We start from the raw sequence: 15,213 nt of genomic DNA on the forward strand, positions 1-15,213 counted from the left end.
GGAGGGTTTCCAGGGTTGGTAAAGAAAAAAGTATATATTATTATAAAGGACTGCATAATATGCAGTATGTATGTGATGCAACACTTACTGTACACAGATCTGTAAACTACATACTGGCATCATGTTGTGTCATTCTAACACGGAGATGCGTAGAAAAATTCAACATGGCCTCAGAATACTTTAATTTGCTGAGGTCATGCCAACATAAAAAAACACAAATCTAATCACCTTGCTGGATTTTTATTCTTTCTTGTCGTTTTTGTCTCCCGCTTTTCAGTTTATCCTTTTAAGCGGCTTATGCCAGACCTCTGTCCTTGTGTGGGCCCACTGCTAAAATGAGGTGAAATGAAGTGTGCAGAAAGAGGTTTGGGCGTGTGAGACCACTGCCTGTTTAACTTTGCATAGGTCTGTAGCCAGCCGCCAGCCAAGCAGACACACACAGCTACGCAGTGGCTCATCAGGCAAGCTGCTCCGCTCCTCCAATGCAGAATCCTCCAGCCGTAGTAACGCTCCACATGCCAGTTATATAAGTGAAGAGAATTCATCTGACAGTACTGCGTGAGGTGTGAGATTATAAGCCAGGTTTATGGCACAGCACTCACACTCTGCTTCTCTCAGCAGAGTGAGCGAGATGCCCCTTGATCCCAGTCTCACGTACAGCTGTCTGAAAAATTGGACAGAGCCCCCGCTGCAAACTTACGGCTCAAAAGTAGCTAGAGGCAATTCTGTCCCGTAAAGTGGCCACAGGAAGCTGCAGGGTTACAGCAGGAAGGAGGAGATAGGTGGGTGGGTCAGTGCTGTCAGGCCAGGAGGATGATGGAAGGAGCCAAAGAAGAGGGCTGGCAGGTGCTGGTGTCTTAGCAGGCCAGGTTTGACGTGAGAGCCCGATGGGGAGGACTTGGCGACCTGTCACACATCAAATGATGAATGGGGAGAGAGGTCAGGATTGGGCGGGGAGGCTACATTTGCTTCTGCCTGCCTGAGAGTATAGGTGAAGCAAAGCATTAGAGAGAGGGATTCAAAAGAAACACCTCAGGATAAACGTCTCAGAATGTAGAGAATCCAAAACTATTTAAAGTGTAGCAGCCTTTTTCTTTTAAGTAGTTTTCAGGGTTTTTTTTTGAGTTTTTAATGTGTAAAATGGCAATATAGACACATATATTGCCATTTTACACATTAAAAACTCAAAATTTACAGCCTTCATCAATATATTGTTTTTATTTCTGGACAAATAACCAAATAAACAAAGCAGATTAGTCTGACAAACTGCATGATTCTCTACATCTCTATACAGTATATACCTGTATATCAAAATATTTACATATGTCATGATATAAGTTTTTTTTCTGGGAAAGCTATAAAGATAAAACTGTTCCTGGATAAAATAATCAGAAGGGAATGTGTGTCTTTGCTCTAATCCAGCTAATTAAATAGATGACATATGAAAGTAATTCATCACACTGAGGCCAAAAATTCAACATCATAATAAATTAGTCCATCTTATTGATTTGCAACATTTTATATGGTGGTCAAATAAACTGAAATGGAAATATCTAAAGAGATATTATCAGTAGATAATTATGTTATTTTGATCACCTCTAATTGAAGCTATTTGATGTGGACATTAAGCATTCAGATCATTTGCATTTGCCCCTTTTCATCAAACTCAAACACTGTAGATATCATTTACTCATTTCCCTAGTAAAATGAAATGTTTACATTCAAGTAACAAACCCCTCTGCAGTATAAAAACCATTTTATTTTTTGCAGGGGTAATTTGTAATAGTTTCTGAAGTCATTTAAAATTTATGTCATTCTTTCAAAATGATGATATAATCTAGTACCGTGTTACTTTACAGCTAGTATTTGAAAGTCCCATGTGGAGCAGAGATGCAGCCTAATAAATCTTACATTTGAGAAACGGAAGTTTTTGCAAGCTTTCAGTTTTCCACATGCATATCCTTATATCTTTTCAAATATCTTTGGGGGAAATGGTGTAGAATTCCTGCACATTGTCTCTGAAGGAAAAGACCCAGAGCACTGAATAAGGTGTCAGGGAACAACTCCACCTGATGACAAATTCTCTTTCAGAGGACTGTTAATTAAGTGACAGAAAACTGAGATAATGACCTCCCAGCGGACCACCCACATTGCACTGGGAGAAGGCACCCGAATGAAAATGTCGCAATAGTCAGCAGGCATTTGCTCACTTTCCACTGTGTTTGGTGGGAAACAACTAATTTCTTTACAGAGCCATGACCCTAAGAGGAATAATTCAACATTTTGGGAAATATGCTTATTTACTTCCTTGCTGAGTGTCTGCATGGTAAATACAATAGTGGGGGGCAGCCGGTTGGCTTAGCGTAACAAAAAGACAGGAAACATGGGAAGTGATTGCTTCGGGGCAGGAAATTATTCAAGCCACAACACGTACTATTGTATGTTTTCCGATGGCGTTGGGTTTGTATGTTGAGCCTTTGGTGCTGATGTGATCTGCAGCCGGCAGTTTCATCTCTGTTGAGCTTGTTCAGTGTCCACGTTTAAGGCAGTAAGGCTAAAACCCATGCAGCATTTTCTAAAATGTCAAGTAATTTCTTTTCGACTCGTCTCCCACTAAGCATCCTGTTGGTATATTTAATTTGTCTCATCAGAAAACTTTCAATTAATTGATTGCATCGAAATTAAATAAATTGTGAGAAACTGCAGTCTTAATGGACAAAATAAAATGTGTTTTTTTTTTTTTTTTTGCATTTATTCATCGCTCTATTATCTGAAGTGCTTTTCCTGTGTAGGGTCATGGTGAGGCTGGAACCAAAATTGATTTTTAATATCACAAATTAAAAACAGCAAATTTAAACCTCTCCCTTGTGATTTCTAAGAAATTTAGAAAATAACTGTCTGATGATGTAGTATCTCTGGTAGAATGAGACAGTTGGAGTATAAATTCACTTCATTATAAAGTGGCCCTGTGGAATGCGACAAACATGCCTAAAGCAACTGATGGTAGATTTTATTCTTTCTTCATTGCTTGTAATGATCTCAGCACTTCAGTTTAGAAATGACGTGAGGTCAGCAGTGTCAGTCATTCATAATCATTTTCACTGTGCGCCTGCATTTTCTTATATCAACATGTTGGATTTTGCAATTCAGAGAACAACTCTCCTCCAACAGATGCTTGACATGTGTTTGTGTGTGAGAGTTATGTCTTGAGCTTGGAGTGTTAATCTAATTCTGTGGCTTCTGAGTGAGGTGTTGCTCTAAGTGAGGATGTTAACAGTCTGTCGCTTCACGGTGCCAGGCACCGCTTCCATGGCTGCAGATATTTTCTCTGAGCCTCCAGTTTTTTAAGAGGAAGAGTCCTGGTGATGCTGGGCACTGAAAGATTCCCGTTGGTGACCATTGTGGTCATTAGAATATTTTTCCCTAATTTAGAGGACGCCTGAGAATACAGCTCATAATATACTGTACAATAAATGGCAGGCAATAAATTGGGGCCCATTTCTGCCAGCCAAAAAAAATTGTGAACGCTGAGAAAGTAAAAACAATTTGACAAAACCTCTACCCCTTATGATTTTCTTTTGTTACTAGATAATTACTATACAGTGTGTTCATATTCTTGGCTGGCTGTAGAGAAATAGCCTACAAGTGAGTGGATGTGTGGTGGGGCACAATAGAACCCACTGAACCCCTGTCACTGAGAAATGAGGCCTTCTACAATAACAGTGTTATCTGCAGGGAGAAGGAATGAGGAACTTCTGTGATCTGACAGTCTCACTAACAGCCTCTGACAGGACCCAGGAAGCCACAAAGACCGCACTGAGCGCTGTACTCGTATCAGAATGAACAGATCAGAGCAGCGTTTGTGAGTGTGTGTGTGTTTGCATACTTACTTTCTTTTATTTATCCAGTGTCTAACCGTACTTGCTCTGCAGTCTACAGTCAGACACATTCACACCTGGTAGCTTCACTGTAGAACTACCACACGTCTACTGCTGAGGACTGCAGGCTCGAAGCAGCTGAATGTCTAAATACTGTCAGAAGATGTTACATCATTCTCACGAATCAGACCAAAAAAAACCACCACCCAAAAAAGCGGTTCATTATCGAGAATAATACTTTTAACTTGTGCTTTATTTGTTGCACACTTTAAAACAACTAGGTTGACCAAAGTGCTGTATGAGGGACAGATAAAAAATAATGGCAACAGCTCAGATTGTGTCTGTGATGCCACAACCTTGGTAACACCCTAAGTTTGTTTGCCAATTTTTTCTTGGTAATGCTTTCACCTTCACCTTTTAATTTTACCTTAAGTTTAGTTCTTTCCATTATTAAGTTTAAGTTGTATTAATTTATATTTCTCTTTTTCTTGAGTTACCATTCTGCTCGTCCAGGGGCCGTTGGCCGTACAAATAAAAGATTGGATTGAAGCCCTTATCAACTTTAAATACTTTCTACTGGGACCAGACTGTACTAAGTCCCTAGTTTGTTTGAAAAGAGGGGAAAATATGGGGGACATTATTCTCTAGTTTTTATAGGTCATTATTTTGTTATTGCTTTTGCATATTTCAGAAATTGGATAATGTTACTAAACTGTTTGTCTAGTGTGTGTTTATAATCTGCTTAGTTACAGTAATGTCTACCCCTTGTGTGTCATATTGGTTTGGCCGGCCAGTATATTCGTTGCCCCTTGTGTGTCGCAGGTTAGGTCAGTTTTGTGTCTGTTGTGGTTGTAATTTCAGTTTGATAGTTTGATTTCTTTTAGGGCCCACATTTTGGTAGTAATTCCAATTTCTTTGTATATGTTATCTTTGGCTAAATAAAACCCATTTTCCTTTGAGACTTTATTACTGCGTCCTACTCGGTCCCTGACAGTGTCAAAGTCCAGTGAAAACAAGCGGGTTTTAAGAAAGAATTTAAAAACGGGCAAGGATGAGGCCTGTCTAATGTTTTTGAAGCTGCCACCGCAAAAAGCTCGGTCCCATCTGAGGTTACGCAGGGCAGCACCAGTTAAACAATAATATTTGATGGAATTATCTAACTGAGCCATTCCAAGTATAGGTTTACCAGCTAACATGCCAAATTTGTAGTCCAACCTCGAGCCTCTGTGCTTTGTCACAGCTTAGAATTTGCTCTTGCCTAAGTTGGCTACAGGACTTATGTCTAAGGCTTAAGTGTCTGCATCAGTCCAAACAAGAGGTCATGAAAGAAGAAGAAAAAAATAACCTTCAATTCAATGAAGCTGCAATTATAAAATACTCGGTGAAAAGGCAATTTTACTTATTTGAAGTAACTTTGAATCCTTTGGATACTTTGATGCACCACTAGCTCTAAGAAACAAATAGAGCACATGTCGTTTCTTTAAATGCCCATGTTTCCATTTGAATTCCCCCCCATTTTTTTGTTTTTGAGCTGAAACTGAACAAAAATTGTATTCTGGGACAGTTTTGAGATTTAAGTTGCCAGATTGGATGTCGGTTTCCCCAGTCTCCGTCTGTCTGTCTGCGTGCTGGACCAGCTGTGATGCAGCCCTCTTTGGAGAGGCAGGCAGAGCACGTGCAACCTTTATTCTGAAAAGCCAGGCCCACGGGGATGACGGCTCCTGAAAAGGCGTCAGATGGCAGCGAGGCCTTTGGACACGAGGGGCATCTTGATGTGAGTCAACAACAGACTCCAAAACTTGAAGAGAGTTTAGAACACAAAATAATAAGATCTTGTTGCCGTCACAATAATGGCCTGTGTTGGTTTCTGTCACAAGCCGAGCAGGAAAAAGAGGATTTGAGGGTTGAGGAAGCTTGCTGAAATATTCCCAGAGCTCATTATTATTCTATCAGCCCTCCCTAGTCAAGTACATCTCCCCTCTCTATTAGCACATACAGTACGTCTACAGTAGCAAGATCTCATCTTTAGTCCTGCTCATTGGTATTCATAGCAATGCAGAGAGGAATCATGCCGAGCAGAATATGGTCTGTGTGTGCAGCAGAGAGAGAGAATAGGGAAGAGAAATGGGAAAAAGTGATTACTTCTCTGTAGTCAAACAGTTTCAAAGCCTACTCTCCCTCTTCTGTCAAGAGATGAGGCTCACGCTGAAGCTGAGGGCAGACAGACACCGAAGATTTCTTCCTGTTTTCCAAACTCCTCATCATGTTCTTTCAGAGAAAAACTTTTTTCCCGGCTTGTGTATGACGACTCTGAAGTCTTCCGCTCCCCCAAACTTTGCATGAACTTCCTTTGTTTTTACAAAGGCTTCTGGGAGTTGAGAGCAAAGGCGAAATTTTTTTCTGATTTTCCTATGAAAATCTCTAGCGCCTCGCTTTTGACGCTGTGGCATCGCACATCTTTGGTGAAAAGTTTTTGAGGCTTGTGTGAGATGGTTGAAACTGTAAAGACAGTCGAACATGAACGTGGCATCCATCATCTGTCACTTAGCAGTTTGGATTTCAGATTTGTTGCTTTAGATGAATGAAGGCATTGCAATGAATTTAGTTTCACTCTGGGTTGTTCTTGGTGTTTTTAACAAGCAAACTTCAGTCAGTATCCAAATAATCAGAAACCACTGGAGAACAGCGTTTCACTGCTTTTTACATTAGATGTTTTTAAGTTTATCTTGGACAAATTTCCTTCTTTAACATCGCTATATACACTTATTGAGAGGAGACAAAATCAGAGTTCAAACATTTACCTTGTCATCGTCCCCCGCAGCTACAATTTCCCCCTTGGTGATTAAACTGGAATCAACAAGGCATTAAGCTCTTAACTGGAAAGAACAAGTTACAAATTGTACATACAGGCATGAAAATGCAGCGTACAGTATTGCTATATGAGTTAAAACCCCGGATGCCGAAAATATATTCTGTTCAATAGTTAAAACATAAGCCACCATCTTATTTTTAACTTTCTCTAAAAAGAAAGTTTAATAAGTTCTTTTCAAATGAGAAACTTGCTAATGACTAACCCAGTGACACACAACCAATGCAACCAACTAATTGCTGACTTCTACAGTCACATGACTAAACTTCAAATGGCAACTCAAACATGTTTGTACCATATGGGATATGTTGCCTGAGTTTTAATACAGATGTATTTTTAATGCTGTTGGTTCCTTCTTCGAATGTAATTCCATCACAACCAAAATATGAAATTGTTATTGTGTTGAACTGAACTCATCTGAATATAATTTGCACTTATTTAAAGATTTAGTTAAACCCCTTATCGAGGAATCAATTTTATGATACTATGGCCAGTATCTCTCAAAGTAAATATAACCCTAGTAGAAAATTAAAGATCAATGCTACTGTTTTCTCAAGAAGGTACATGTCACTCGTATAGATTTCCGTTTAGACGTAAACCTTTAGAGAGAGTCTCACTTTGTTTTATTGACCCCTCATGTCTTTGCTCCTGTTGTTCCAGGTAAAGTATTGAACACAGACCTGCGCCACTACCTCAGCCTGCAGTTTCAGAAGGGCTCGTACGACCACAAGCTCCAACAAATCATACGGGACAACCTCTACCTACGCACCATCCCCTGTAAGTACATCACGCAGGACTGCGTACTGTATGTGACTGCCACTCGCTGCAGGTACACGTGCAACACTTGCATGCACAATGCAAACCAGGAACACACACCGTAACCTACTTTCAGCGCACATATGCTTTTACCTGAAGCATCTGATGTTTGTGTATCACACAGCTGGAAATCCATCTTTTTATTGGGTTCCTTTTCTATTAAGCCACACAGAATTGTGTACACACCACACAGTGACAACACACACATACAATACTTATTGCACTCACTCGTCATCTCTCACAGCTCCATGTCACACACTGTACAAAACGCACACACACACTTCAGTGTCACCATAGCAACCTGACCAAGGACATCTCTCTAACCCCTGTGTAACTTATTTACTTTTGTGCGGTATCATCACACTGATCAAAGTCATATTCTTTCTATAATAACCCTGCGTTTTCCCTCTGCTGCTGTGCTTTCCCTCACTGACATTCTGCTTTTTCTGTCACCAACTATTATTCTTTGCTGAAAGTCAGTAATGGAGTGGCAAATAAAAATGTTGGTTCTCTGTACTGCCAAAAACCACTGAACTGTATATGTTTTCAGAGCAATTCATATATAAATGAAATGTCTATTGATTGCACTTATTTAAATCACAATGTACCATTGCAAAATGGCTGTTAATCTAAAAGACTCTAAAATTGCTGCATAAAATGTGTCTATATATGATGGTAAAGAGTGGAAATGTTTTCTGCTGTCACCAGTATTTGGGGTACATAAGTAGAGTATAATTTGCTTTTGGCAGTGGAGACAAAAACCTTGCGCAGTATGTGTGAAATGTCACTTTCCAGAAGCTAAGAGAAAAAAAACATATTTTGTTCTTTTTTCTTGGGTTATTTAATGGTTTTAAAAGCTCAAATTCTGCAATTTTTTTTTCAAGGTAAGCATGAAAACTACTACAATTGGAGTGGCAAGGCTGTACAAAAAAAGCACAAATTAATATCGTGATTAGGGATTGTGTGGGTTGCGGAATATCAGGTTCCCATGATGGTGCAAATCTAAAACTTCAAACTTCTTCTTTTCTTTAAAACTGCACCTGTCTGTCAGCTATTTTTACACCCTAGATTTCCATTATTATAAGAGTGAATTATTTCCCTTTCAATTATTGTAAAGGGCTGAACAGTTTAAGATCTCTGCTCACTGTCAAGATCATATGTAAGTGTTTGCAAAGCATTAGATGAGATGTGCAATTGAAATTGTGACAGATGTGATGCAGTATCTGTCGTCCTGCAACTGCGATGATGGCCACGCATATATATATTAGCCTAAATATTTGAGCCATTTGAGCCATTAGCCATCATCAAGGTTTTAGCCCCATACAATGCAAATGCTCTTGAGGTGATAACAGACACGCAGTGTCACAAACCAGCACCATCTCTAGCCCCCCACTCCCTAACGCACAGGAGGATGCCCAGTCTTCTTCAGAGTGTGGAGTAGGACGTAAGCTGCTTACCCTTCGTGTGTATTTAATTATCTTTTTTCTTTCATCTCAGAGATTGAGGAATATCCTTCTCACAGCCCTCCACCTTTCACTTCTTCTTTTCCTTCTTCCTTCTCTGTCTGTATAGTCACTGTCCGCTATCCCATCTCTCCTTCATTCACTCATTCATCTCTTTCTTTCATATCATGTTCAGAGTTTTGGTGCAGCTGTTAAGTTCAGCTTGAATTGTTATTGATTTTCTTTTCATAGCTCAGTAACACTGGGAGAATCTCAGGTCAGTTACAGTGGATGGACAAAGTAACTATATAGTTTTTAAAAACCAAATCATTTGCTCTTTCCTCCGCACACACCCACACACACAGCTTTCTGTTTGCCACATACAGCTGTACTCATGTCCTGACATTAACTACCACTGTGAACAAAGTGTTGTATTTTTTTCCACGTACAATAGCGGTTTTACAGCCTGTAACCACCATTCGTCAGCAGCAGCCAGTCGGCTGTCTGCATGAGTCTGACTCTCTAATCCACTGCTTGAATTATGGTCTTAATGAGCAAGAGACCAGGACTTGCACAGTGATGGCACCTCCATCATTCACTCACTGGCTTTCACTCTCACATCCTTCACCCTCTCTGTGTCCCTTTTGCTCTCTCTCTCGGTTTCAATTACCCTGGCTTCCCTTTTTTGAACTGGATTGTTAGTGCATCTCCAAATGTATATGTTTTTATATTATTGGATTGACCAATACAATATGAAGATAATAATATTTGAATAGAATTGTTATTTACAGCATACAGCTTAAGAGGCATTTCCAGCCCCCCTTTGTTTGACACTTAAATCAGCAGACAACTCGCTAAACTGACCCTAACCACTGTGGACCACAGTGCAATGCAGCCACCAAACAAGGTGCTTGTTGAGTAATGGGCTTGTCTGTTGCTTTTTTAGCAATTCCCCGAACTCACTCAATCTCCTGCTCCTACTGCAGTTATTTTGCTATAGCAGCCACAATCCTCTGAATGTGCAGCACAGGGCTCGAGTCCTCGTCTTTTTACATTGTCAACTGAAATTTGAGAAGTAATTTTTGCATTGAGGGGAAATCAATATTTAGGGTAGAAGAGGTACAGTGAGCAGTGGTACACCGCAAAACTGCAAATTACAGCACATCTGATAATTTATTTAATACGCTGAACATCACAAATTGCTATTAAATAGGCATATTTGAAAGTGGATTTATATCCAAAATGTGTGTGCTGTTCACATGAACAGCAAGCGGATTATCAGAGTGTTACTGTGCCACTGGTCCACTTACTGTACAGTACTACACTGCTGTACTTCACAGAACTGCAGCTGATCTGTGCTGTCCTATTTCTGTTCCCTACCAACAGCCTGGATACATTCTGAACACCAGCACTATGGATCCATAATGAAAGAATCTGTTTGTATTTAGGCCAGTTATGAACTCCAACAACTCAATTGTTAATTTTAGAAAGGAGGAGGAAAAACAGGCGGCGAGGAGTGGGAGAGACAAAGAGAGCAAGGTCTTTACTCTTTGCTGTGTGTGGCAAATCCCTGAGTCTCCTTAACTGGTTCTTGGGACGGGCTCCATCTCATTTGGACTCCTCAGAAAATGCTGCAGGATGCTCTCAGGAGCTCTGGAGAGGACAAAAGGAGGAGGGTTTTTCTAAGAGGACAGAGAGCTCAGGGTTGCCCTCAGCACTTGGACTCCCTAGTGAGATCAGAGATGGGGAGAAAGAGTTTGATCTCACACATACACACACACACACACACACACTACACTTGCTCAGGTACAAGTGCTCAGTAATTCAGGCATGAACTGGTACATGTCATAAACCCATACATCTGTACTCTGTAAGCTTTTTGCCTGCTTTGAGTTCATTTCCTCTTTTCATGCTCATTCTCCTCCCCCGTTGATTATTATTGTATTTAGCATAAAGGAGTATGGAGTTGTATTTCTTGTTAAATGGTAATACACTAACTGTAATTTGTATTTGAACATGACAACAGCACAGTGAGCTGGGTGGCAGAGCATGCCTGTCTTTTGTTAAAAGCGAATGCTCCACAAAAGCACCCAAAGGCTTTGTAATGATCCTCTTTCCTCTCTCACTCCCTCTTTCTTTCTTGCCATTTCAACAGCAAAGCCCTAAGCCATCTTTTTTTTTTTTTTTTGGTGCACCAACATAAAACTATGCTCGAAATCACCATGTTAAATTTATGGCCTGCCATTTCTTACTGACTACCTCTGATGTTCCCGTTGTGACATCCTCTCAGTCCGCTTCAAAAAATAGGTCTCTTCAGTTCACAGGCGTGAACGCTCGCATAAATAAGTAACAAATTGTTTCAGTCCAGGATAGACACATGTAAACACATGGCTTTAATCACTGCGCGTGGCCATAGAAATTAAAGGAATAGTTTGACACTGACATGAGAGGATTGGCAGCACTTTCATATCTGTCTAGTCCAAGCTACAGCAGCTGGTCAGCTTAGATTGGCAGCAGGACTGGGAAAAAAAGGGGAAGCTATCTCTGTCCACAGTTAACAAAATCTGTGTTTAATCTGTACTAAAAGTGTAAAAATGTGATGTTTTGGTTTATAAAGGGGGTTAATTATGTCTTGGCAGAGCACATAGTGACATCATTATGAAGTTGCCAGGCAACCAGAAAAAAAAACTATTTGTATGTTTTTAGTTTTTGGGTTGATAAGACATGTCTGTCCATGTCATTCCTATGGCCTTAAAATGAACATATTCACATTAGGTGCAAATGTCTACTAGGACTCAAAGATAACATAATTAGATTTAGAAGGGGGGGGGGTCAAAGGTCAATGTTTCTGTGACTTGCTGCTAGCTAGATATTTCCCCCATTATTAGTCTACTCGCTAACCAGCACTTACGTTAGCGAATACAACAACCTTGCTGTTGGTGTACAACATTTTATGAAGACAAAATAAATAAATAAACCTTCTTCCTTGATAAAGCCTCTATAAATCTAAACTACTCTTGCCTGGTTCAGTGTATCGCTTTTTTTGAAACATTGGAAAGTGAGAAGATAAAGATCTTGTAACAAGGGGGGGGGGGGGGGGGGGGAATAATCATTGCTCTAATACAACTGATGTCTTAAGACCACAAAAGTTTTTTTTTTTGTAATTACTACACAAAACATTTTCCTTCATATGCCAGATAAATACTTCAATGCGAGTTCTCAAAGCAATAAACAAACAAGAAGACTGAACAAACATTTAACATTAATTAACAAACATTTGTTGCCCATATAAATAAATTATTGTACTTATTCAGTACATTTTCTTAAACCCAATGAGTGTTTACACATTTTTAATTCATCCTTAAGTTTGTTCCATAGATTCACCACTCTGACTCATTCTATTCTTTGGTAGCATATTTCTTACTAGCTGTATAATATCTAGACAATTTTATAGGCCTAAAATGTCATAATCTGGGGTTTGAGGAAAAATATGTTTTTTAGTACATTTACAGGCATTTTCCCAGACCTCTATACAGTAGGTAAAGTATGAGAATTGAACAGTACAGTATATGCAAAGATTTCTTGTATAGAAGAGCTAGTTATGAATGATAACACCCAAAAACCTAATTTCTTTATGGTTTCAGTGTCACCACCATCCATATTTTATCATCTATAATGTTTGTTTTTGCACTATTCAAGGATAAATTGATATCAAAACCACTTTAGCAATCGCATTTTCCTTCACACTTCTTTCAGCACTCTATCCAAATGTTTTCCTGAAAATAAACTTGTATCATCATTCATTCATGGACAAATTAAATAACTTTGGTTACTTTGGTGATTCTAAGGTTAACCCCTGTAGCTCTCCACAATTCCTCATTGCCAGATCTGAACCACTATTTACCCAAACATATTGGTCAAGGAAACTCTGTAACCGTGCTTGTACGACACCTCCTATGCCATAAAACAGCATTTTACAATCTAATAATATTTACAATCTTTTTTTAAAGGTAAACAAACATTTCCACCCTACACTGTATATACATATTTTTATCCTTTACGTTTAATACTTTTACTCGTTCCTTTCGTGCAAATGCACTTTGTGGCCTCTCTCTTGACCTGACAACTGCGACAGAATGAACAACTGGGATGGGGGTTGGGTCATTTTCTACAGGTGAAAGTGACGGGATGACTGGACTGGGTCTTCTTCTGAAGAGACAAAGAGCGAGTGCAATGCCTCCAAGACTGATATTCTCAGGGGGGTGTGGAAACGCAAATGCAGTGCGTCTCAACAGCAGAGGTAGACTAGGAGGTTGTACTCACTAGTGCAGTTTTGGTGACAGTCTGAAAGGTACACAGCTGACAGGTGAGATCCCCGGCAGGTAATGGTGAAGACTGACGTCAGGAGCACAAGACTAAGACCTGTACGACAACAGCAGGCAGAAACAGGAAGTAGCTCGAAAGCAGAATCCAGGTTTAAAATATGGCAGGCTGGGTAGAACTGAGACAACAATCTGGCACTGAGTGAACTGTGGCTGAGGCCTAAACCGAGGAGATGGCCAGAGTAACTGACAACAGGTGAAAGTGATAACAAGCACAGGCAGGTGGAATCAACCCAGTGGTGGGCTGATCTGCTACTCGGAGGAGAGTGGTGGGTGAATGGCAAGAACCGGAACTGGATGATAACACGCTGAGCGTTTTGGTTAAAACACCAGCCCCCAACAGCTTATTGGAGGTGTATCTGAGCATCATACTGTTGAAAACAAAAGTACGTGATGCCACAGAGTTGTGTTTGTAAAGATCTGTTGTGAGCCCTCATTATATTTTCAGCCAATGATCCACAATAGGAAGCTTATGGTATATTGGGGTGACATCTAGGACGAGAGCTTGGGGAGATTCTTGGCAGGTACATAACTGTGGCTCAAGTAATTGGGCTACAGGGGACATTTTTGAGGGACCAAAGTCAGCGCCAGCAGGCAGACAAGTTGGTAATGAGAAGCAGCAGAGGCTGGCATTCCCACACACAAGGCAATGTCAACTGCTTTTGGTAACACAAACTGTGCTATCAAGGCTCACTGTGAGAGGAGGCTTCTCTGATAGTTTTTTTGTTTTTCAAACCGCGTTTTTACTCCTCTGCCCGGGTGCAGGGAGGCTGTCACACTCCAATTAGTCGGAAAATATAAGAGGGGAAAAACAAAAGGAAATGGCAACATAAAGTTACCTAATAGGCCATTGGGCTGCTGAGTGGCTTCACTGCTAATTGGCACAGACTCCACAAGTGTCAAGAAATACTTAGGAGATGCAACAACATATTGCAATGAGATTTCATCAAGTTCGGTGGAATATTCGTTTTGTGCTTGTTTTAAAGCATCATATGCTGTTATCAAACATCAGCATGCCCTTAATGTATAATTAATATTAAACAACGCTGTTGTTTGTTAATGCCATTGATGATGTCATTAAACTCTGATCCTGACACATACTCTGCTTCTGACTTATCTCACAGCATTGCCTTCCTGGCTTCAGTTGCTAATCTTGTCTTTGTGGAGTTTGTATTGTCTCCCTGTTTCCATCCCCTCCCTGTGCTACTGCAGGCTCCTCTGCATGCTCTGATTTTCTCCGACTCCGGTCATGTTGGGTTAAAACTTCATATTCAGAAAGCTGGTAATTTATTCATATCTATGTTCGCCCCCGTGGTCGACTTGCAGTCTGCCCAGTTTGTTTCCCGGGCCACGAATGAATGTATTTGCTCCATAACCAATGGGTGAAAGTACATTTGGGTGACACAAATCGCTATGGATTGTGCCACAGATGATGAATTCATGCTATGTGCCCCTTTTTTCAGCCTCCCATGCCAAAAATAACTACTGTCCTGGCTCCTTGAAACATAGAAGGTTTGGTGACGCACCACCTAATTAGCCTTGAGTGCAACAGTGGCATAGACCTACTTTTTCATTCATGGAATATGGTTTACATAATCCCAATGCTAATGTAATCATCTGGTGTCCATTTGTGTCTTGTGGATATTCATCCCGGCGAGGAAATAAACTAGTATTGTATCAGTGCTCACATAGACTGTGACTTCACCACAGGGACAGAAGTAGCCTTGTGTCAATTACATTGCTCTCTCTGAGGGAGTGAGTGAACCTTCTTAACCACCCCAGGAGGTTACACAACCCATTGCTTGCATCATATTTTATTCCCTTAA

General features: G+C 40.3%; 1 protein-coding gene across 6 annotated transcripts in view; it reads left to right on the forward strand.

The window, feature by feature from the left end:
• LOC137127056 (novel protein similar to human membrane-associated guanylate kinase-related (MAGI-3) (MAGI-3)) overlaps positions 1-15,213 on the forward strand; it is a 114,514-nt gene that overhangs the window by 71,158 nt on the left and 28,143 nt on the right. For all 6 annotated transcript variants that reach the window (XM_067503419.1, XM_067503420.1, XM_067503417.1 and 3 more), the window contains one exon: positions 7,408-7,524. In XM_067503419.1, coding sequence (XP_067359520.1) covers positions 7,408-7,524 — 117 coding nt within the window. The remainder of the gene's footprint in view (positions 1-7,407; positions 7,525-15,213) is intronic.

Source organism: Channa argus, chromosome 5 (assembly GCF_033026475.1).
Source record: "Channa argus isolate prfri chromosome 5, Channa argus male v1.0, whole genome shotgun sequence".
Classification (NCBI taxonomy): domain Eukaryota; kingdom Metazoa; phylum Chordata; class Actinopteri; order Anabantiformes; family Channidae; genus Channa; species Channa argus.